This window comes from Photinus pyralis, unplaced genomic scaffold, assembly GCF_008802855.1.
Source record: "Photinus pyralis isolate 1611_PpyrPB1 unplaced genomic scaffold, Ppyr1.3 Ppyr1.4_LG8, whole genome shotgun sequence".
Classification (NCBI taxonomy): Eukaryota; Metazoa; Arthropoda; class Insecta; order Coleoptera; family Lampyridae; genus Photinus; species Photinus pyralis.
In genome coordinates, this window is record NW_022170819.1 from 14,889,892 (window position 1) to 14,913,815 (window position 23,924).

Here is a 23,924-nt window from a genome sequence, read left to right on the forward strand (position 1 = left end):
TCATCATGTATATAGTATGGAGCAGCATAAAATTGCTCTTAGTAACAACGATAATAAGAGGTATTTGATGCCAAATGGTATCGATACGCTGCCTTGGGGACATTATAGTATTCCCGCTGAAATGGACTTAGGATAAGTAATTAGGGAGTATGTTTGTAATTATAGGTATTTATTAGGACATGAAATTAAATGTATAATAGCTATTAATCATATGTATTCTTTGTAAATTACTTTATTAGGATAGGAAATCAAGTGCGTATGTTCATAATCATATTTATTCATTGTAAAATATAATAGCATGTGTACTTATAATAATAAAACACAAGTTATACAAAATCTGATTTTTTAATCCACGAGTCATGTGATTTATCCATGCCAAGCCATCGAACGTAGAGCAGGTCTCCTTTACGCCGTAACACTTTCTCAACAAGAAATATATCCGGATGAGCAGTTTTCTGCATTTCTTCCGCGTAGAATTGCCCCATTATTGGTTTACCAAATGAATCCTCCAATAAGTACGTAACGGGATTGCCAACTTTTACTTTAGCCACCTTGAATAATTCGGTAGAAAAGTTCGGAGTGTAGCCTTTTGAAAACACCGATTTATACTTGGATATTCGTACAAAGTCACCAATTTTGAATTTAGCTGCTCCCATTATCTTTATATTATGGAACATTGGTAAGTATGTCTTTGCGGCTACATCTTTAGGCTTCATCTTAATAGTCGAATGTCTCGTATTATTGTAGCCTAAAGTCACTTCCGCTAGCACATCAATCCATTTATATCTTCCGCGAAGACTGAACCGCTTATATAATGAATTTTTTAAAGTTTTTATCACTCTTTCAACTATGGTCGCTTTCTTTACGCTATACGTAGAGTAATGATTGATGGCATGTTTCAGCATTAATTTTTCAAAATCCTTATTATAGAATTCTTTTCCTTGATCGGTTTGTAAATTGACTGGCACTCTTCCTTCGCATATAATAGCAGTCATGTTTTTGCTCACTTCACTAGCACTCTTCGATTTTAGGGGTCGCGTCCATAGGTATTTGGAGTAGCAATCAATTACGGTTAATATATATTTATAACCTCGATTATCTTTAGAATATCGGGTGAATTCGGCCAAATCAGCTTGCCATAGGTCATCACGATGCTTGATTATCGTTCTTTTTCGGGGAAAATTTTTTCTCGCCGATCTGTGCAATTCCTCGACGACGTCGAGCTTCGTCATCTTCCAAATCACTACCGATAAATGGCGGAGATTCACGCATAGTCAATTCGGCAAAGTCCGTCACCGGACTCATCCCTAGTTTTTCGCGAATTTCATCCAAGTTTCGCTCCATTTCATGCATGACATTCATATGACCATCGGTGATTGACTTAAACGATTTTACAAACATGTGTAGGTATCCATTTGTTACGGCATCGCCATCGTTCACCGGATCAGCTAGATGGGTTAGCCGATTACCACGCATATCATATTGTTGGCTTGCGGCGTTCCGAGTACTATTATCCACATATTGTTTTGTAGCAACATCGCTACCCTTAGCAGGATCGGCAACATTACATATTCTCTTGTTTTGCATATCATAATCATTAGCGGCGGTAAATTGCAAGGTATTCTGTTCGTTATATAATCTTGAGGACGAATGTCTTCCGAATTTGTCAACGCTCATTTTCGGACTAAGCGATTATACCTTCTTCTCGGAGCTCCTCTTCAATGCTTAAAATCTCGTTGTTGTGTCCGGTATGACCGGCTGCTTGCGATGCGTGTAACAGTCTGAGACGCTCGACTAGTTCGTAGGGAGTATTCCAATACACGTACTCCTTCTGTTTATTATTAACCTCCTTCACACCTGCTCCAAAATGTTCCGATAGTAGCGGCTTCACGATCTTAACGTATTTATGCGACTTAGTACCCATGATTTGTTGTCTAGGGTCGTAGTTCCTTTTGTATGCGTTAGTAGCTAATAAAATATCTTTATACGATTGACTATCCTTGAAGGAGTAATTATGTGGCTTTTTGAGCACGAGCAATTCATATAGCCCAGGAGTGCCGGTATAAAGTGTATTTTTTATGTTTATATCGGGTCCTTCAAACTGCACTATAGAATCTCCTATAGCCCACTCTTTGAATTCGGAATCGTATCGAAGTCCGTGAACGTGATCGACCTCTCCCATCGCATCCTTAATCATCCGATCGATATAATGACGAGGTAAATGATGATACTGGTCTAAAAATTGCTGATCATCATGTAGCTGTGATAAGTTGCTAATCGATCTAGTAGTTTCCTCCGCTTCATCGTTTTCTTCTTCGTCAAGCGCTATTTCGCTAATATCGGGCGGAAAACTAATTCGTTTACGAACTGCAGTATTTTCGGTGCGTCTAGGCGTTGCAAATTGTTCTTGCATTGGAGTTGATTCATATTCAATTTTATTTTCAACTTTTGGCGTTAACGCTTGTTTTTTCAACTCCTGCTTAGCTAGCGTCTTCAATGGGTCAACTATAGGCTTATAAGTCTCTTCCACTAATCGCAATGTTTCGGTTTCGCCTCTTTTAAGAGCCGCAAGCTTGCGTTTTATTTCGCTACGGGTTTTAGTTAATTTTCTTTTAATTGCCTGATCTTGCGCGTTCATCTTAACGGCCCGCATACAATCAACTAAACTGATTATCGATGAAAAGTGCTTCTAATAGCAGTCCAAAGGCGGTTCATATCGGTGCAAAAACGGTTCGTAGCAATCAAAAGCTGTTCAATAGCGGTCCAACATCGGTTCAAAGCTGTCCAAAACCGGTTCAAAACAGCTCGAAAGCGGTTCATAAGCGGTTCAGAGGCGGTCCAAAGGCGGTTCATAGCGGTCCAATATCGGTTCACAGCTGTCCAAAACCGGTTCAAAGCAGTTCTAAAGCGGTTCATAAGCGGTTCAGAGGCGGTCCAAAGGCGGTTCATAGCGGTCCAATATCGGTTCACAGCTGTCCAAAACCGGTTCAAAGCAGTTCTAAAGCGGTTCATAAGCGGTTCAGAGGCGGTCCAACATCGGTTCAAAGCTACCCACACCGGCTCAATGATGTTGTTCAAAAGTAGTTCAAAGTTGTCCAAGTGTGATATAACAATCAAAACCTCGTCGATATCGGCCATAATCAAAGTCCTTTACAATACACATGAAATCGTGCTTATGCATCCAACACTTTGAGCCCATTAATTTAAACTGCTCAAAGGTCATGTCGCTACCAACATGCTCATCATATACATGTTTCAAATTTATATAGTCTTGCTTAAATAGGACAATAACGTTTACATTATCGCGTATTAGCTGCTTAGGTATTTTGGAATATGTCTGACAAAGATAGAACGAGTCCACACCAGAATGTCGTCCTCTGCAGAAATAATCCCTAATTATATCTTGATTTAGACACGCAACATCGTCAAATATCATTATCGAATTTTTGCTAATCTCCTCTAGAGTTATTACGTCATCCTTATCACTATAAGCATTATACTTAATGCCTTTAATGGGTTTAAGTACTTGTTCCAGATATTTATACTTCGGCTGCTCTAACGACTTGGAGTATACATATACATTTTCAAACTTCAGACCATTCGCTGCTTCTAATAAACTTATCATCGCATTCGTTTTTCCGGATCCCGATGGTCCACAGATGACCGCTCTAATTGAAGCCGGAAATAATGAGCCGTGTTTCCCCGACACTTCCGATTCAGTATACAAATCATGATCCTCAACATGCAATTGCTGAGGTTGCTTCATAAACTTCATTATTACTCGATAGTTTGAGTTATACTGATCAGTTCATGGCCGATCGCCGAGTAGGAAAGGGGTTTATAAACACCTTGATAAACAAATTGCCGGTGGAACTTCATATCCCCGGATATCAATACTGCGGACCGGGAACCAAACTACAGCAGCGTCTAGCTCGGGGTGATCAAGGAATAAATCAGTTGGACGCTGCATGCAAGCAACACGACATCGCATACAATCAATTCAAAGACGTTGAGAATCGTCATCGGGCCGATAAAGAACTTCAAATTCGAGCTTGGGATCGTGTAAAGGCAAAGGACGCTAGTTTTGGAGAGAAAGCAGCAGCATTAGCCGTAGCTGGAGCAATGAAGGCCAAAAGGAAGCTTGGCATGGGAGTAACACGACGTATCGCAAAGCGCGGGAAAAAGAAGAAGACTTGTTCGTTTAGAGGCGGAGTTTTAACGCCAATTCGAAATTCAATAAAAGGCCTATCATCATCGGCAAACTTGAATAAACTTATCAAAATAAGTTTGTTGGCCGCCAAGAAAGCGGTTAAAGCTGCAGGCGGTAAGCAAAGAGTGAGAGTGCCGCGAGTGATACCAATACCTAAAGTCGGAGGTTTTCTTCCGTTCCTAGTACCGCTCTTTGCCGGTCTTTCAGCTGCGGGCGCAATGGCCGGTGGAGCTAGCGGTATAGCTAAAGCAATTAACGATGCGTCGGCCGCGAAGAAGCAGCTGGAGGAAAATAAACGGCATAACATGGCAATGGAGGCCGCCTCGTTGGGTAAACAAGGCAGTTCGCTGTATCTTCAACCGCGTAAGACTGGATACGCCTTATATTTAAAACCATATCCGGCAAAAAACTTTTAAATTTGCCGCGAAAAGCATTAACGGACTCGGATCTTGTAAAGTATGCGAAAGACGTACCCTTCTTCAGAGGAGTGTTTATGCGTGATAAATTACCGCGAAAACCCCATTTAAACGAGTGCGCTATCGTAAACCTGGATGATGCTAAAGGAAGAGGTACGCATTGGGTTGCTTTCAAGAAACGCGGCATGAAGGCAGTTTACTATGATAGCTTCGGCGACTTGACGCCACCAATAGAAATAGTTAAATATTTATCCGGATGCAACATCATATACAATTATACTAGGGAGCAAAATTATAATACGCTGATATGTGGACATTTATGTTTAAATTTTCTGTATAATAAATAATAATTGAACCTAGAGTTTGTTTACTTCATCAGTCATGTCTCAAACGTTCACCTTAACAGGTGCCGGCAACGTCCTCAGCACCTCATATTTTCCGCCGATCGAACTAGACCGCAATTATCAATATGGATTAGGGTTGGTTGGCTTTTACGGCTGTAATTCTATACGCAATATATTTGAGGGAAACAACAAATTTTACTATGCAGCGGCCGATAGCATCTTCAAAGAGATTACCATTCCGAGTGGCGCGTATGAAATTGAAGAGATCAACAGGATTCTACAGCATCATATAAACGAACCAACCAATTCGATGGACTTTATGTTGAGACCTAATAATAATACGCTAAAATGCGAAATGAAAACCATACACGATATTGACTTTAGGAAATCGAACTCCATCGGTCGCATGCTCGGTTTCTCTCCTAAATTGTATAAAGGAGGTAGAACCCATGAATCTGATCTGGACGTGCAAATAATCAACGCTACTAATATACACGTCGAGTGTAATCTAACGGGTGGAGCATACAGAAACAGTGCGCTATCTCATACAATCTTTGAATTTGACGTACACGTTGAGCCGGGCTATAAGTTAATCAAGGAGCCGGCTACGATTATATATTTACCGGTACTCGCGCATCAAATAGATAACATAACCTTGAGGTTAGTCGATCAAGACGGTCATTTAGTAGATTTCGGCGAAGAAAGAGTGACTATTCGATTGGAGCTGAAAAAATATGGGACTTAAAATTTTCTGTAAGCAAGGTTCTTCATTTAGTCATCCATCGTCGGCCATCGACGCAACAATTGCTCACGGTGCATTAACCGAAGACGACGTACAGTTTTTGCAATATCTCGGCTATACAGTACTAAGAAAAGATGGAAGAAGCATTAAAAAACCTATTCACGGGCGTAAAGTATGAAGACATGATCGTGGAATGCGATCGCAGAACATACCATCCTTATACGACAAACGCTTATGGTAACTCCGATGAGATTAATCTCGTCATACAGAAAGCGGATCTCATCACGGCCACCTACGATAGCGTTATATATTTAGAAGGAACGCTGAATCCGACTACCGCAAATAAAGCTTACGATTTCACCAACAACGCGCCGCTCTTTCTCTTCGACGAAATTAGGTTTATTTTGGGTGATCAGGTGATAGAAACTGTTCGATTACCCGGAATAAACAGCACCATCAAGGGGTTTTGCTCATACACATCAGATCAAAGCAGATGCTTATCGCATGCAGGTTGGAGCCCTTCCGGGTCTCCTCAGATACTAAATAGCACGAAGACGGCTTTCTGCGCTTCCATACCTCTAAAGCATGTACTCGGGTTTGCCGAAGGATACAGGAAGCCTCTAGTCAACATCCGTCAAGAACTGATATTAATTCGTTCCAAGGACGATAGTGATTGCTATAAAGGCGAGACTGAAGTTAAGATTAATCTTACGAAGGTAACATGGAAAGTTCCGTACATAATTCCTAACGATGCTATGAAGTTATCGATCTACGGGAGGATTAACAAGAATTCGCCGATACAAGTGGCGTTTCATGCGCGCGACCTTTACGTATACCCAACCTTACCCAGCACCAGATCATTGGTTTGGTCGGTAAAAAGCAGCACCGGTTTTCAACGGCCTCAATGGCTACTGATTGCGTTCCAAACTAGGAAGCGAAATAACAAAGAAGCAGATGCGAGCGAGTTTAACCATTTAAGCATTTCCAATATAAAAGCAAACATTAACAACCGAAGATATCCGTATGAGCAGCAAAATCTGGTTTTTACCGATAACAAGTATGTGGATGCTTACGAAGAATATTTAAACTTTCGTAATCAATATTACGACTCGTCGCAGGAGAGCTCCCTTCTTAGCTACAAAGAGTTCGAAAAGCAGCCTATCTTCATTATCAATTGCACCCGTCAAAACGAGAGCGTTCATAACGTGGTGATCGATTTGAAGCTGGAAGTTGAAGCATCATCTGCATTTGCAAATGAAACTATCGCTTACTGCGTTATTTTACATGATGCATTAATCGAGTATGAACCGTTCACTGGCATCGTACGCAAAACTTAATTATAGGTCACGTAAAAGTGTAATTAAACTTTATATAAATGAAGAGTGTCAGTTTTGACGAATCAAAAAATAAAATTTATATCTTGCGAGTTTGGTCCTATGCTCACAGAGAAGCAAGAAAGGGTCCGTGGGAAACTGCCGCATTAGATAGGTACCGCTTCAAATGTAAAATAGAACGCATTGCAGCTGTTTTGGAGCCCATATTATGTAGTCGTATTAAGATGTATCAATTGCAATATAGTAAAAATGATTGAATTTGGTTGTTTTATTTGGAAAATTACTAAATTACATGAGTATTATAAATATAATAAACGTTAGATAAAGCGCAACAACAAAGTGAGCGCACATGATAGTAGCAACATGCTTCTAATTTAGGTAGAGCTGGTTCTTCTTCCACCTCGGTGACATTTTGCGATAGAGTTTTTCGAATGAAATCGGCTTTTTCTTTTCCTTTAACGTATATTTGGTCTGATGATGATGATATTAACTGGCGAAGTATAATTGGAAACATGTAGGATGGCGTATGACCGTGCTCCCATTTAATTCCGTGATGGTTATGAATTAGCCAGGTAGCTTGACGTTGTAAATCGGTAGATAAGCTATTCCACGGAAATGGAGGCTTGAACATAAAATGAGCAACCTGCTTGCCATTATAAATTGCCAGTTCTTTTGGTATAAATACGTTTCTTGATGTTTTAAATCCTTGTACATCGATTACAGTCTGCACCATTCTGTCGTTGACAGAAGATTAAGTATTTATAGCCTAATTTTTAATTCATTTCAATATATATCCCCCCACTACCACATCCTTATTAGTCCTCCAAAAGAAACTTTTGAATCAGTATAGATTTTACAATCATGCAAGCTGCAGTTGTCGTACTGAGCTGGTTTTTCTGTATTAGTGCTAATGCTGCTGCTGCTGCGGATAATGTCGACGAGAGCGATACAATCAGTGAGCGTGAAATCGATATGGCATATAGTCATCTCACCAAATATGGATATATAAAGGAGCCTGGTGAAGGTGAATCAACTCAAGATAATCGTACAAATATCACCGTTAACGCTTTAAAGAAATTTCAAGAACTCTATAAACTACCTAGTGATGGCAGATTAAATGCCGAAACATTACAACTCATGTCTCGACCTAGATGCGGAAATATTGATGACCCAGCAGCGTATATGACTCATCGGTATAAATGGACAAAACAGACTTTGATTTACTATATTTCCAATATGCATGACCTGCACATTTTACAGATGACGGATAAAGCATTTCAAGTTTGGGCGAACCACACAAATTTGAAATTCAAATATAGCTCAAGGAACCCAGACATATTAATATCATTTCATACCCGAAAGCATGAGTTCGCTTCACCACCATATCCGCAATGTGCATTCGAGTTTGATGGATTGGGCAATGTATTAGCCCATGCATACTTTCCCTCCAGAGATCAGAATGTTGTTGAAATGCATATAGATTGGGAAGAACGCTGGCATGTAGCAGATGCAAATGCACCTCCCCCCGGTTATTCTAGTTATTTCCAAGTTGTCTTACACGAAATAGGTCATACTCTCGGATTACACCATTCGAGCGATGAAAATGCACTCATGTTTCCTTATTACAATTCAAATATGATCACGCTACATGAGGATGATATAGCTGGAATCCGAGCACTATATCCTAGTGATACTGCTGGTACCCCTTCACCAGAGAATAAAACTTATCATCTTTCAACGCGTATTAAGACAACTACACCTACTCCCAAGACTACTACTCGCAAGACCATTAAACCACCTGACCTGTGTACCATTCAAATCGAACACTTTTTGATTCTAAACAAACGACTTTATATGTTTTATGAACATTGGGTTTGGATATCGGCGTTAAACAGCAGCAAAGTGGAACCTGCCAAGAATCTGCTTGAGTGGTTAACGTTTCTTCCGGCATCTTTTAAACGTTTGGAAGCGGTATATCAAAAGCCTAACGGTGATGTTGTCTTCTTTAGTGGCGGTCGCATATATATAGTGCAATTCCCTAGTCTGCAACTGCTGCCAGGATGGCCTCAACCTTATAGCCACTTCACAATTCCCAACAGCCATAAAGTGAATGCTGCAGTTAACACCTATACCGGACGCACGCTTATTTATCATGGTGCAAATGAACTGCTAGATTTGGATGATTGTAGTCATCGGCCTAAAAATCGCTTAATATATGCGGAAACCTTTCCGGATATTCCGGCTAAGATAACTTCTATATTCAAATACATGGATGGATACCTATACTTTATCACCGGAAATAAATTTCATAAATATAGTGAATATACAGGTCGTGTAATTCAATCAGGTGACATTGATCTATCCTTATTCAATATTCATTGTGCTAATAAAGGCGTATTGGAGCAATTATATAATGTATTAGCTAAACTTTTAAAGTTTGATAAACATATTGAATTGTATATGCGGCATTAGGTGGATAAAAAGTTGATGTGTATCCATACCTATGAATAAATAAAAAGCATTTTTATGTTAAAAAATTATTTATTTTAACATGCTAATTTTACTAACAACCGTATTTATAAATTTTCGAGGGTGAATGTTTACAATTTCTGTTAGAAGAGTCAAGTCTTGCAAATTATCATACTTTTCCTTCCAACTGCTTAGCGATGTTAACAATTTGAGATTTTGGCATATCAATTTCCCTCTCGATAACATGCTCTCTTCGCTAGTAACACCTTCGGTATGTAGAATTTTTGCAACCTCACGCGTAAAGTCATCATAAAGACAATACATCGCATAGTGGTTGGCAACATCCAATTTTTGAGTAATTACTTCGGAAGCGATAAATATCATATCGATTGCTTGCTTGGAAAATATTATAGATTTATCTGATTCGCTTATTCGAATACATCCTCCGTCTTCTTCTTCTTCCGCTTCAAGTATTATTATTTTGGACTCGGTAAAAATTTCATGCTTGCTCCTTCTTTTAGGCGTACACTGCACCATATGTTTAATTAAGTGTTCAGTTTTAAAATTGAATATTTCTTTCCATTCGCAACGCTCAAATTGTAAATACTGGTCATCATAATGCGGAGGACATGATATTTGCACGATGGAATCGAAAAAGTACTCGTCCAGTGTAACGCCAACTTCGAGAATAATGCCTCCGTCTAAGAATAACGACCACGAAGATATTAAGGTTTCCTTTCCTATAAACATACATCTTTTGCTTCCACAATAATCGGCGTTATTCAATGCATACCTTGCTCCTCTTTCGAGGATTCATTCACCGATAATTTATCCAGCGAAAGCGATGACTTTGCATCATCTTCGCTACCCCACGAATCTTGCGATTGTTGCTGTATTTGTGCACTCATCTCGATATAAATCGATTTTTTACTTTCTTATTACTCTTATACCTGCTCTTGAAAGTACTTTTGGAGGGGATTTGAAGAAATCCATCATGCGCAGTGTATCTTAAAGGTGTAGGTATAAAACGGGGATGCTAATGTTCATTTCGGTCCTCATATCGAACGATAATGGATCGAATACTTTACAACATCGCTAGGCGAGAGGCTCAAAAGGAGTCTAATTATATTGAGACGAAGAGCGAATTGTTAAGTTTAAGTGTAAATGACTTATTGAAAATATGGATCAAGATTCCAACCGTATTTCAAAGAGATTGTGAGCTGCGGAATCGAATACGATGTACAAAACACTGGAATCAACCATGGCAGCGCACCCACATCGATGGTCCAGCGCCGTTAATGATTTATTGTAGAGATTGTATTATGGCGGAGCGCACACAAAAAACTTTGTAGCTTCATAATTTCTAGCATTTTGTATATGTAGATATTTATTATATTAATTAAAATAAAATGGTTATTACACCTTTAAGCGTCTTATCATAGCTGCTATAAATAAACACTATCGCGAGATTGCAGCTTCCCATTCTAATTATAATAACAACTAAATTTCGCACGCTGTTACTCTATACCTATAGCAGGTAGGGTTAGCTGCAGCTCATATGTGAGTATCTAACGCCACCCTCTACGCCCCTGCAATCGCGCGCCCCTTTTAGCTCAGTTGACTAAAGCGGTAGATTCGTAATTCATGTATCGACGGGCATCCGTTCATGTTAACAGGAAACTTACATCCGGTAAATTCTAATCAGCAGGAAACAGCGTCCGGTCACGTCAACAGGAAGCAGCATCCGGTAAATTCTAATCAGCAGGAAACGTAAATGGCGGGAACAGGAAGCAGCGTCCGGTCACGTCAACAGGAAGCAGCATCCGGTAAATTCTAATCAGCAGGAAACAGCGTCCGGTCGTTAACAGGAAACTAACATCCGTTCACGTCAACAGGAAGCAGCGTCCGGTCACGTCAACAGGAAGCAGCATCCGGTAAATTCTAATCAGCAGGAAACGTAAATGGCGGGAACAGGAAGCAGCGTCCGGTCACGTCAACAGGAAGCAGCATCCGGTGTTGTAAACAGGATATCCTAATCAGCAGTATGCGTTTCCTGGTCCAGAAATAAACGCGGGAAACCTAGATATGACGTAAACAAAATGGCCGATACTGCATTCTGATTGGTGTGACGCGTTTCCTGATCCAACCCAAAATGTGACGTAAACAAAATGACCGATACTGCATTCTGATTGGTGTGACGCGTTTCCTGATCCAACCCAAAATGTGACGTAAACAAAATGGCCGACCGAAATACTCGATTCTGATTGGTGTGACGCGTTTCCTGATCCAGAAACACCGGAAGCAAAACACGCAAAATGTGACGTCACAAAATGGCCGACTCACGCGCTCTCATTGGCTCACACGTGACCACGTGACCACAATACTCGATTCTGATTGGTTTGACGTCACTTCCTGATCCAGAAGTCCCTTTGCTCATCTACTTCTAAATGTTCTAGTAACAATTTTATTGTCATTTCTGTATAATGACCGAAGTGTAGTGACCTTTATTATACACACTGTATAATCAATGGTAGTGCGAATGTAAATTGTAGTTTAAATACACTTTGGTCGTTCAATTGTTCATTGGATTGGTGGATGCAAAGTTTTATTTTGAAATCGAAGTAGTTCAAACGTGATGTCAAAGTCAAGCATCAACAAAACGGTTAGCGCCACAAGTTGCGTTTAAAAAACATGCAGTGTACTCCAGAAGAAATTGAACGTAAAAGACGTCTGGCACAGGAAAGATTATCAAAAAAGACAAAGTCTCCTTTTTCTCACTGCAGTGCGGAAACTAACCTTAATTCACCTCCAAAAAGGACACCTTTAGAAACATGTCGTAGCAACACTGCGAAAAGCCCATCCTCTTATACTCCCTACACCAACAAATACACACCATATGGAAAACCGAAACCTGTCCTGCAGTTTTACGGTGCAAAAAACGTCGTTACCGGAACCTGCTCGCTCATTTCCGACACGAGATTTACTGTTGAGCTCAGCAGTTACAGTGCACCTTGCATTGACACATTTAAAACTATTTCGTCAAGATTCTACGGTAAGGCTGTGCTTATGGTTAGCATTATTCAGTAAACATTTTAGATTCGAAAACAAAGTGCTGGAATTTTCACCTGGACGACTACCCCGTATTTCAACAAAAAGTATCGTCTTTACAACCAGACGTAGTCATTGGCAAACTGCCGGCCTATGTACTTGCGTGTTGTAGACAAGAAAAATCGGACTTCTCCAACGTAGATCTGTCTCACATCGACCCTGAGCTACATAACATCTTAATGCCTCATCAAATTGATGGAGTTTGGTAAGGTTCGGATTTGCAGATGTGTTCTCTAAGTGTCCACTTTTAGTTTCGGCATAGAGAAGAACGGAAGGTGTTATATTGCGGATGAAATGGGGTTGGGAAAGACTTTTCAGGCATTGGCCATAGCTAATTATTACAAGACTGACTGGCCGTTGCTGATTGTTACCACGTCATCAATGAAGTAAGTATGGAGCTGAACATACAGGGCCTTCAAACTTAAGTCGGCACTACTACTAACTTCATTATTATAAAAGATACAAGGTCGGCTACATTAGAACTAGTGTGTCTTTTTAGGCTGATTACAATGGTGAAAACAGACAAACAAAATTGACAGTCGCATTCTCAAAATATCGACAAAAACACACTTTTTTCTAATGGAACACCCTCTACATGGTACGTTGTTTACTCTATGATGGTACTTACAAGGTAGAGAATTACCTCAGAGTAACAAAGAGAGATAGAGATGCCTTGATGATTATGGAAACGTCTATATTTAAACAAGTTGTGAAAAACAAGCAATTAATAGTTGAAATTAAACACTTTATAATTTGCGATTCTGAGCCCTCTGGTGGCAGCACATTGCAATTACTATTGGTGGAATAAGACGTAGCCTACCGATAGATCTAGCCGTGACATTGATTTAGTGACGTCACAACTGGAGATGGGCCACTGCAATGCGATACCATGTGTTTAAATGCAATTAGATTCGCGCGCGTACTCATTTAACGCGAAAACATTTAGTAATTACTTATTTTGAGCCGCAGGATTGTTATATGTTGTTTCCTAATTATAGACACGTGTTATTATGCAAAAATTTTATTAAATACGTACATAAACAACAAATACTCACTGAAAACCGAGCTGAAAACAAATAAAATTTAAACATTCTAGTACACACATCTGCCTTTTTTAGCGTAACACAACGAAGTTGAGGTGACGCTTATGTGCTCGATTTTGCGTCGTCTGCCTATCTGTCTGTTCCATCGAGATCTCGGCCCCTGGACCACCTAGAGACTACAGGTTTTCGGTCATTTGTAGTTGCAAAGGTCTATATTTTCCCGTTGCTCATCATTTACATCCTTTTCATATATGATGGCTGATTTTCAAAAATGGTGGGATACGGCAAGTTTAATCTGGTCTCGTGGAACTGTTAATATTGTATCGTCTTTGAATACATCTTAACAACTTTTTTTGATCGTCTTCATTTTTCGGAAAATGAAAAACCGTAAGGAACCTTGTCCCTTGAACTATAATTGCTTTTGCAACCAGGGACGCAGCACGTATTTGGCATGTTCTTACTTATTCTGTTCGAATACAGTTAATTTAAGTGTACAACATTAAACTACTTGGAATTAATTACATTAAAAGTCGATATGACGGCCGCCGTCAGTTGTGACGTCAACGCAATAGTGGGGATGAGTGTCACGGCTAGTTCTATCGGTAGGCTACGGATAAGACCACCATTTTGTTTGTTTACAATGGCCAAAAGTAATTAATATTGGTCACATTTTATCGCGTTGCTTTCAAGAATTTTAAATGTGATCAGTGCAATTATGGGGGATAGTTTAAGAAATTGTCGTCCAACGAATAATATTTTCAAAGTCTTTAATTGTAAACAGTACAATTACACAACCAACAATAAGGATAAGTTAAAGAATCATGGTCTAACGCATGACATTTCCAAAGGTTTTAATTGTGAACCATGCAATTACACGACAAAAAATAGGATATATATACGTCATTCTTTGACACACTCCACTTTCTATCACTGCTATCAGTGTAATTACGCTACAATTATGCGTTCGCTTAAAGTGTCACTTATTAACACACACAACCTTCTCAAACATTTAATTTGTGAACAGTGTAATTGGGCTGATCGCCATAAGCAACACTTAGAGAGGCATAATATTCACATTGAAGGATTCTCATTTTAAGGAAATTAAGGAAAATAAACGTGCGGATCGAAATTTTAGAAAGTTTAAGACCCCTAACGGACGTTTCTGTGCCCTATTTAACTCAAAACGACAAAATCGTCATCGTCATGCATTTTTTAAGGATTTGGTGAAGGAATGAACAGATCAAATTTTGAGCATATCATTGTCACCTCAACTTTTCACGACTATTCAATTCCGTCGATGAAACTTGAAGCACCTCAAACGCCCTGCGACCTTAGTCCGATATTGAAAAATAAGTACAATAGAGGTACGTCACTGGTAAAGAAAAACAGCTGATGAAGTAAACAAAAAGTAAACACAGTTTTGAACACCGAGAATATGGCCGCCACATGAAAATTTGCTTCAATGCGCAGAAAAGTTTTCATATGTCATATTGTTCTTAAGTAAAAAAAACCCGGAAGCTATTGACAATTTAATCCTATTAAAACACACAGTAAATACCTAGAAACTGTATTTAGAAATTGAAAATTTACACATTATCGTCAGATCTTAGGGGTTACTACCTTCTATTTCTAACTCCTAAAACAGAAATTAATATGTTCGGAGCAATAGTCGCTCGCTTCCAACTTTAATCGCATCCAGATACCGAGTGTTTAGTAAAGCTGGTAGCAGTCACCTATGTACGGTGTGTTCATAAATTTTGGTATGAAATCTGAGTGTTTCATTTCAGTCGCGCTTGCGTGAATCAAATTCATTATACATGTCTTGAGTTCATTGAATATGAGAGTGATGTAGCATTTTGAGCCGAGTTTTACGCAAAAAACGACTAAAAAGTCTTAATTTAAACGGTCGCTCAGGAATTTAATCCTCATAACTCCCACTGTGCGTGTGATCCTAATCCCGGAAAGGCGGTTTCAAAGTTGTTTGCGTGTTTTTGCTGAAATTCATACTGACAGTATGCGGGTAGTTGCTTACTGTTTTGCTTATTTTTTTTTATTTTTGGCCTGTATTTTTAAGTGGGTATAAGATATCAGCCAAGTCTTAAAAAAAATCCAAACATATCCTGGAATCGAACCAGAGACCGTTGGTCCCGCAGTCGAGCTTCAACACCATTGCACCACACGGGCGGAATTTGGATTCTCGTTTATTTAGATATTTAGAAATTAAGAAACTGCATGTCACAACATCTAGAATGGAATCATCTGTTGTATGCAACGTTTCACATTACATTGCTTACTCTTCAGCAGAAATTAACGAGTTTTAAAAACAAACTGTACGTATTACATTACTAGCGAAATCAACAGAGTGCGCCATAAGTCCCGGATGGGCGGAAATAACCCAAAAACCTGTTTTAATAAAGAACAAAAAAACCACATGCAGAAATACCAGCAACAATCTTTATCTTTAATGGAAAACAGAAAAATAATTGTGTTTGTTGCCGGTAAAACGAAACTGTATGAATGTAATTGCTTGCTATGCTTTTGTATAAAAGGGACGATGAAAGAACGAAGAAGAATCGACGCTACTGATTAACGTGTTTATTGATTAAAAATATAAATAAAGGAAATTGATTCTAATTTTGTTCGGCGTGGATATGGAGCGCACACGTACTATAAATAGAGACAATTACGAAAGGAATATGGGCGAGAAGGAATTATTTGTTGTTTGGAAGTAAGTAATATTACACGAAGGCGATCACAGATGGCGACAGGGAAGCGTTGGTTGATTTTAGCAAAGAGGGTTACTCTTTGCTTTTAGCGACAGCGCGAGTGTTGGTTTTAAACGGCAAAGGCTGGGCAATGCTTGTCAGCGACAACAACGAAATTTTGCGTCGCAAATTAAATTAAATTCGATGAAATGACATGGTGCTTTTTAACAACCACGTTCATTGTTGACGATCTTCTCCTCGGATGTTGTTCGACTTGTGCGCATTTGAATTCATGCTAATTCTTCGACGGCTCATGCGTCACAATAACAGGTAGGAATATATACAGCGACACGCGAAATAGTTATATACAGGGCCTGCTAAGGATAATTTCTTTAAAGGAATAACTAAAGGTAAGAATTCTATTTTGGGGCACAACAGTTTAAAGAAATTAATAACATTGTCAGATTGCCGTTGAAAAACATGAACTGTGATTTCTACTGAAGCTAGTACTTTTGACTGTTTTGAGTAATCCATTTTATAGAGAAAAGCTGGAACAAAAACAACGATAAAACCTAGCGTTTTGACAACACAGTTTCTTTACTGATGATGACAGATTTTGTGTCAAAAGACGTTCGATTTATTGAAGGTGCACAGTGTAACAAGGTTTTTATCGCATTTTTGAAAAAATACGCTATTATATTCGTTATGGCTGACTGGCCGGCTGTCCGGGTGAGATCTCAGCAACTACAATAGTTAGAGATTTCAAATTTTCACTAAAAGCTTTCTGCTATAGTGTAGATGTGCAGGCTCTAGTCTATTTTGAGTTAGATTACTTGTGAGATCGATAATTTAAGAAAATAATTTCGTATGGTTTTCGAAGGTGCTATAATTTTACCGTTAGATAGCGCTACCAGTATAAAAACTTAATTATTTACTTTGTGATTTGTTTTACAAAATAAAGACGTATCCGCAATTGAAATTAAACGAAATTAATTATTTAACGTAGCCAAAATTACTCGTGAGATCGATAATTTTAAACTTCGCTAATAAAATACTAACCTGTATTACCAAAAATGCGCTTTAATCAGGAATATGCTGATTTACAACTTGTTTTATTTAAGAAACGAATGGGAAGCAACGATCCACAAATACCTACCCAGTGTTTCCATAATGCAGACCCAATACATGGTTTCGGCAAAGGACTACATCGGCGACTCGACGATTTTAATCCTAAGCTACGACTTAATGTCGCGTGCCATAGACAAACTGTTAGAGCGCCAATTCAAAGTGATCATAATGGACGAGTCTCACATGTTAAAAAACTTCAAAACCAAATGTACAAAGGTCGCGACAACCTTGGCGAAAATTGCGACGCGGGTCATTTTACTAAGCGGTACGCCGGCTCTCTCGCGACCTAGCGAACTCTACACGCAGTTGGCGCTGTTGGACGAAAAGTTCTTCGGCAACTTCTTCGAGTTCAGCAAACGATACTGTGATGGCAAAAGCACGAACTTCGGTTGGGATTCGACTGGCAAATCCAACTTGGCCGAGCTAGAAGTTATCCTAGCGAAGAAGTTTATGATTCGCAGAACCAAGAATGACATCTTGAAATGTTTGCCAAATAAGCAGCAGGAGATTGTCAATTTGGATGTGAAGCTGAATCAGCTGTCGGAAGAAGATCGGAACTCTTTAAAGTCACTGGCTCTCCTGTACAACAGCAAAAAGGCGCCTTGTGATAAGCACGCGGCGCTTTTAACGTTCTTCGCAGAAACCTCAAAGATCAAAATACCGTCAGTTTGGTTGAGTATTTTCACTTTGCGCGTCCTGTAGTTTAATTTTCATTTTGCAGCTCGTTTGTTTTGCAAGCGTTAGAGATCGAGAAAAAGTTTATTGTGTTCGGGCACCACCAAAGAATGTTGGACGCCGTCGAGCAGATCGTATGCTCAAAGAAAAAAAAGTACATTCGAATTGACGGCAAGACTACATCAATTCAACGGAAGTATCTTGTTGACAAGTTTCAGTACAACGACGATTACGTGTGCGCCATACTTTCGATCACAGCAGCGAACGCGGGGATTACTCTGACTGCGGCCAAGTTAGTTATCTTCGCGGAACTTCACTGGAATCCCAGCGTAAGAGTTTCGCATAGAGTACAGTTTTAGGTAAATTTGTTGAAATTGCAGATTTTAAGTCAAGCGGAAAGTCGAGCCCATCGAATCGGTCAAGATGGAGAAGTTGTTATCCGATACCTTTTGGCGCCTGGTACAGCCGACGACTCAATTTGGCCTATACTGCAAAGCAAACAAAAGATACTGAAGGAGGCGGGCCTCTGTAAAGATTCGTTTGATGACTTGCAGATAACAAACCAAGATTTATCCGCCAAGAAGTCCGTTCCTGAATCCCCAAAAATTACCTCCTATTTTCCGCCGTCTGATAAAAAAGAAAATGGATTTGAATCAGACGACGATTTCGATAAATTTGTAACGCACAGTGAGATTTGTGACAAACCGGAAGACAATAATAGTGACATATTTAATGATGGTTTTGAGGAAATTTTAGGAAATCACGATATTACCAGCGGTAACAGTTCGCCCCAAGTGAGTTTTTTGGATGATGGCTTGGACGATATATTGTGTAATGTCGAACTAAATATTTAGTGTAGGATATTTATAATTAAATCGTTTATATTTTTTGTTAAAAGAATTGCATGCAAATTGACTTTTATTTAAAATGTCCTTTTATTTTAGATGTGACTAGTTCTTGCTTTTCTAGATGAAATTGGTAAATTACATAGATACAAAAAACGTGATTGCAAAACTAGGTTACAAGCAAGTTGCAAAACAAAGGACTGGTTAGGTTACAAGCAGGTAACAAAACAAGGTAGTTCTAGAATAGAGGACTCATCTTTGGTGCAATAAAACCCTTTTTGTGAAAAAAAACGAGGAAAACTACATGGTCTTGGAGGGCAAATTTAACGTTCAACCACCGAAATCTCAATTCATTACGCGCATAGATTCAAAACCAAAGTTTTTTTGTTAGCAAGGTCCCACCCCTGGGACTGAGAAGTGGTCCCTCGTTCGGGAAATACCAACGTAATTGAGATTCGAGATCAACTATAGCCGCAATTATTTTGTTTACAGTATTCCCATCCCTGGGATTGTTTCTTTATGGTGAAAACTGCTAGTCAAACAATTTGATTTCCAGAAATTTAAATGGATGATTAAATACATAAATTAAATTTCGTCCGGGACCATGTAATCGAAATGTAATTCATAAATTGAATAAAACATTTACACCAAAAATGCTAACGGTTCCAAATGTGGTATTTTCTATACCTACACGTTATACGGCATTGAGGTTAAATAATGTCAATTTCGTAAACAAAGGTTCAAAATTATTTAAACAAAGCAATAAGATCTCTACAAAACACAAATAAAATATAAAGAAAGATTACCTGCATCAACTTCCAACCATCTCAAAATTTTGTGGGCATTGCCGTAAGTTGTATATACAATCAAGTTAATTGCTTCTTCGAAGACGCTCAAAGGGAAAAGGCCATCGAGTTTCACCTAAAACTGTATCTCAGACACAACCGTTGTCGGGTGTTTCAGAGGTGTGCAGTGTAGCAAACCTATCAAGTCGATAAAAGTGGATGAACTTGTTCTTTCTATGAAAGATGATATAACGGACGTCCGAGGGCTTTCTGGAACTTTTTGTTTCCTAGATAAGCAAATTGAATTGTGTTTAGTTTCAGTCTTAATGTCGATGTCGAAGTGATAAATAATGAAATTGGCCCTTGTGTTATAAATGTTACTGCTTACTCTTAATTGAACTGTCAATTTATTTAAGGACCGTTGTATAGTATTAGTTCCTGTAAACACTAATAATTAATTTTTTTCACTACTAGCGTCTGATGACATGATTATTAACCTTTTTTCCACTTGTAAAGTAGGCTTTCTCGGCATTTGTTCAAAGTGGTTAATAATTTTTTATTATTAACTAGTAGTCAATGATGAGAACTGTCACGCTGTCACTTTTAGAAAACACAACCCGAAATTTCGCTCAATGAACGTTTAGACAAGTTCTCTAAAACGAATAATTGCCACCATTCGCAATTTCCAGAGAAAATACATACCTAAAATTATCACATTTTGAAAAAATTCGAACGAAATTACTCTTTGAAAATATCTCAATGACAGAACAAAATACGGCCTGTTTGACTTGTACTTCCACGTACTTGATTAACATGTTAAATTAAGAAACAAACAATTCTGTCCAACCGTTAACTCTCTTATCAATATAATATGTTAATTTAGAGGATTTCAAGTGCTAGTAGTGAAAAAAAGAGTATATATACCACGGTAGAGAAGTCTATTATTGCCTTCGCACCTTACACCCCTCGGCGCAAGCGCCTCGAGATGTAATCTTGGTGCTCAGGCAATAATAGTTGACTTCTCTACCTTGATATATAATGTACTATTATATAAATAAACATTTGAATAAACCACGTATTAAATTCAAGTTGCAATATAAAGCAAAGTACGTCGTACCTATTATAAGGTTAGTTACTACACCATTAGCAACTCAAGAATGGCTGGACTAAGCATGCTCTTTGATTTGTTAAACAAATGTCTGTGCCCCGAATAGCACTATTAAAATACATTATTGGAAAAATTCAAGAAAAAATACAAAGGCGATGGTGGCGAAACGGACGGAGGACATCGAGACTCTTCACACGCGCCGAGTGCCGACCATCCGCGGCGTAGAGGGAAAGTTAGGAAGCCGTAGCGGGAGATCAGGGAGTTGCGAGTTTTTGCGTTGGCTTCGTAGTTCGAGGGAGCTTTCGATGCCCCGGGTCGAAGTTCGATCGTGGGGAAACGATGAGGTGTGAGAGCAGAGCCGTCCTTAGGGTGAAGCGAGTGGAGCGGTCGCTCCAGGCCAGCTTACTCTCGCCAAAAAATATATAAAAGTTTTGGTTGAATGAAAATAATATAATAATATTTTAATGTATAAATATATAAAATATCGGTCTGAATACCGGCGCAATATGTTTGTTTATTGTCCCTCTTGTTCTAGGCCCTCAACAGGCTTACGCCCAATTAGTGGGAGCGGCCCGTGAAAACAAACGGCATTTCGTATTAAAATTGTGCCACTTGGAACACATGTTCCCTAGACCTATTGGAGTGATTTGAGTCGCAGAGCCGGAAGTTCCGTCCCTTAGGATTGAAAATGGCGCCAATTTTCAAAATTGAGGCGAATTTCAGGAAATATCTGTTTTTAGAGCGATTTTTACGTTTAGGGTGACGTTTACGAGGTTTCCAAGGGTGAAAACGACAAAAACAATATCCGAAACTAATTTCTGTGTGGGAAGCATAGCATGATTGTATGATAGCATTGTATTTAAACAATGATGATAGCTTTAACGTCCGACAGGATTCGAAAGTTTCTTGGAAAGTTTGACCGATTTTCCTGGTTAAGGTAGCGTTTTTGAGATTCTTTTGGGTGAAGATGACCAAAAAAGACCCATTAAAGACCTGTTTCTACAATCGATATCCAAAGTAGGCATTTGCGCTCCTATTTGACAACGCAAACGTCATATTTTTCGAGGAATGTCAATTTGTCGCTTATAAGCGACAAAATAAAAAAAACGCTCGCTCTCCAAATTATAAACTATAAACAAAGAGTAAATTATGGGTACTCTTTGCTATAAATCAAATATGCATTGCTCAGAGTATCCAATGACAACGAGTAAATGACATCTTTCATTTGGGCATAAGATTAAAATAATAATCTATATTTGAGTGAAAAATTTAAATTTTTGGAAATATGTGAACTGCTCGATTGTAGAAAAATCTTGTGTGTAATTCGAGCGCAAATTGATTGTAGATTTCAAGAGATTAGCGCGGCAAATGTCTCTTTCAATCGACAATATATCATTTTGCGCTCTTAATACACAAATAGCTATTTTTTATGAATTTTTAAGTATTTTGAATAAACAGGTCGAGGTAAACTAAGTGCAAAGGTGAAACTTATTCATTGAATTCGGTTTTTAACTAAAAATTGTTGATTATTGAAACGTATTTACAAGTAAAAAGTCATAAGTCATCAAAGGGGAATGCCTCATCATCGCTCAGATCTCCTGTTGCAGTCGAGATATAAAAAAATATGTAGTTAAGATCATTAAAAATAAAACTCTGACAGTCACGTTTATAAAATAAGCATGTACATATATACTCGGCTCCGATTTTTACAGTGTTCTTGACAGTTAGAACACTGTAGGGTGCAGGGAAGGCTGTTTCGCAAGCATGAACACCTTATGGTCTCACAAGTTCCCTTGCAGTCGCATTTCCCTAGGATTGTGAGCTGCTTTCATATTTACACCTATTTGGTCCAGTTTGGTTCCCAGCCCACTTTGCCTCGTGTCCCTCCCCACGTTGACGGATGTGGAGGGCATTCAGTAGGATAGAAGCAGTGCCCCCACAACACATGACCTGCTTGATTGGGGACAGGAACTGCAGTAATTTATTTTTGGTACAAAATAAATATTTTCCCACATTAGTAGTGAATTTCTCCGGAGCTTCGGGGTCATAGAGAACGGTAGTAAATTCTTCCAAAGTTTTAATTGTTTTTTTCTGTTATTCCTCTTTGTGAATTGGAGAGTTCAAGTAAACCCAAGTAAGCCCAAACACCTGACAGATATCCTTCTTTCAGTCCGAGTTCTTTCAGAAAAAAAACAAAATATATATGACCATCAGAACGTCAGTATCTAAAGACTGCGTAACTTGTATCCCATCAAAAGGGAAAGCGTTCTCAATCGTAGGAAAATGCGGCTGCAAGTCAACTTGTGAGACCATGAGGTGCTCATGCTTACGAAACAGCCTTCCCTGCACCCTACAGAGTTCTAACTGCCAAGAACACTGCAAAAATCGCAGCCGAGTAGGTACATGCTTATTATAAACGTGACTGTCAGCGTTATATTTTTAATGATTTTAACTAAATATTTTTTATAGCTCGACTGCAACAGGAGATCTGAGCGATGATGAGGCATTTCCCTTTGATGACTGATGACTTTTTACTTGTAAATACGTTTCAATAATCAACAAGTTTTAGTTAAAAACAGGATTCAATTAATAAGTTTCAGTTTTGCACTTAGTTAACCTCGATCTGTTTATTCAAAATACATAAAAATTCATAAAAAATGCCTTTAATGCGTATTTTTTGGTAATCTTCACCCAAAGAATCTCAGAAACGCCACCTCAACTACGAAAATCGGTCAAAACCTTTGAATCTTGTCGGACGTTAAAGATATCATACAATTGGCTTCCCACACAGAAATTATCTTTGGATATTATTTTTGTCATATTCACCGTCGGAAACCTCGTAAACGTCACCCCAAACGTAAAAATCGCTCTTAAAACATATATTTCCTGAAATTTTAAAAATTGGCACCATTTTCAATCCTAAGGGACGGAACTTCCGGCTCTGCGACTCAAAGCACTCCAATAGGTCTAGAGAACATGTGTTCAAAGTGGCACAATTTTAATACGAAATGC

General features: G+C 38.8%; 3 protein-coding genes across 3 annotated transcripts in view; 1 reads left to right on the top strand and 2 right to left on the bottom strand.

Annotated features, from left to right (window-relative positions):
- Positions 1-23,924, bottom strand: part of LOC116179410 (probable leucine-rich repeat receptor-like protein kinase At2g33170) — a 320,289-nt gene that overhangs the window by 6,730 nt on the left and 289,635 nt on the right. The window lies entirely within an intron of this gene.
- LOC116178477 lies at positions 9,573-11,293 on the bottom strand. The gene is made up of 2 exons (XM_031497982.1): positions 10,309-11,293; positions 9,573-10,255 (listed from the first exon to the last, which is right to left on the bottom strand). The coding sequence occupies exons 1-2, from the start codon at positions 10,421-10,423 to the stop codon at positions 9,588-9,590; spliced, it is 783 nt and encodes a 260-aa protein (XP_031353842.1). The 5' UTR covers positions 10,424-11,293; the 3' UTR covers positions 9,573-9,587.
- LOC116178470 (SWI/SNF-related matrix-associated actin-dependent regulator of chromatin subfamily A-like protein 1) lies at positions 12,124-19,089 on the top strand. Its single transcript, XM_031497973.1, has 6 exons — positions 12,124-12,567; positions 12,612-12,828; positions 12,875-13,009; positions 17,493-18,170; positions 18,221-18,503; positions 18,555-19,089. Exons 1-6 carry the CDS (start codon positions 12,207-12,209, stop codon positions 19,026-19,028), a joined length of 2,148 nt encoding a protein of 715 aa, XP_031353833.1. The 5' UTR covers positions 12,124-12,206; the 3' UTR covers positions 19,029-19,089.

Excerpts from the sequence above, each read along its gene's own strand:
- LOC116178477 (XM_031497982.1), bottom strand. The coding sequence starts at position 10,423 with ATGAGTGCACAAATACAGCAACAATCGCAAGATTCGTGGGGTAGCGAA. Across the intron at positions 10,256-10,308 it reads ATCCTCGAAAGAGGAGCAAG|GAAAGGAAACCTTAATATCT; the intron begins GTATGCATTGAA and ends GTATGTTTATAG.
- LOC116178470 (XM_031497973.1), top strand. The coding sequence starts at position 12,207 with ATGCAGTGTACTCCAGAAGAAATTGAACGTAAAAGACGTCTGGCACAG. Across the intron at positions 12,829-12,874 it reads CATCAAATTGATGGAGTTTG|TTTCGGCATAGAGAAGAACG; the intron begins GTAAGGTTCGGA and ends GTCCACTTTTAG. Across the intron at positions 13,010-17,492 it reads GTTACCACGTCATCAATGAA|AAACGAATGGGAAGCAACGA; the intron begins GTAAGTATGGAG and ends GTTTTATTTAAG.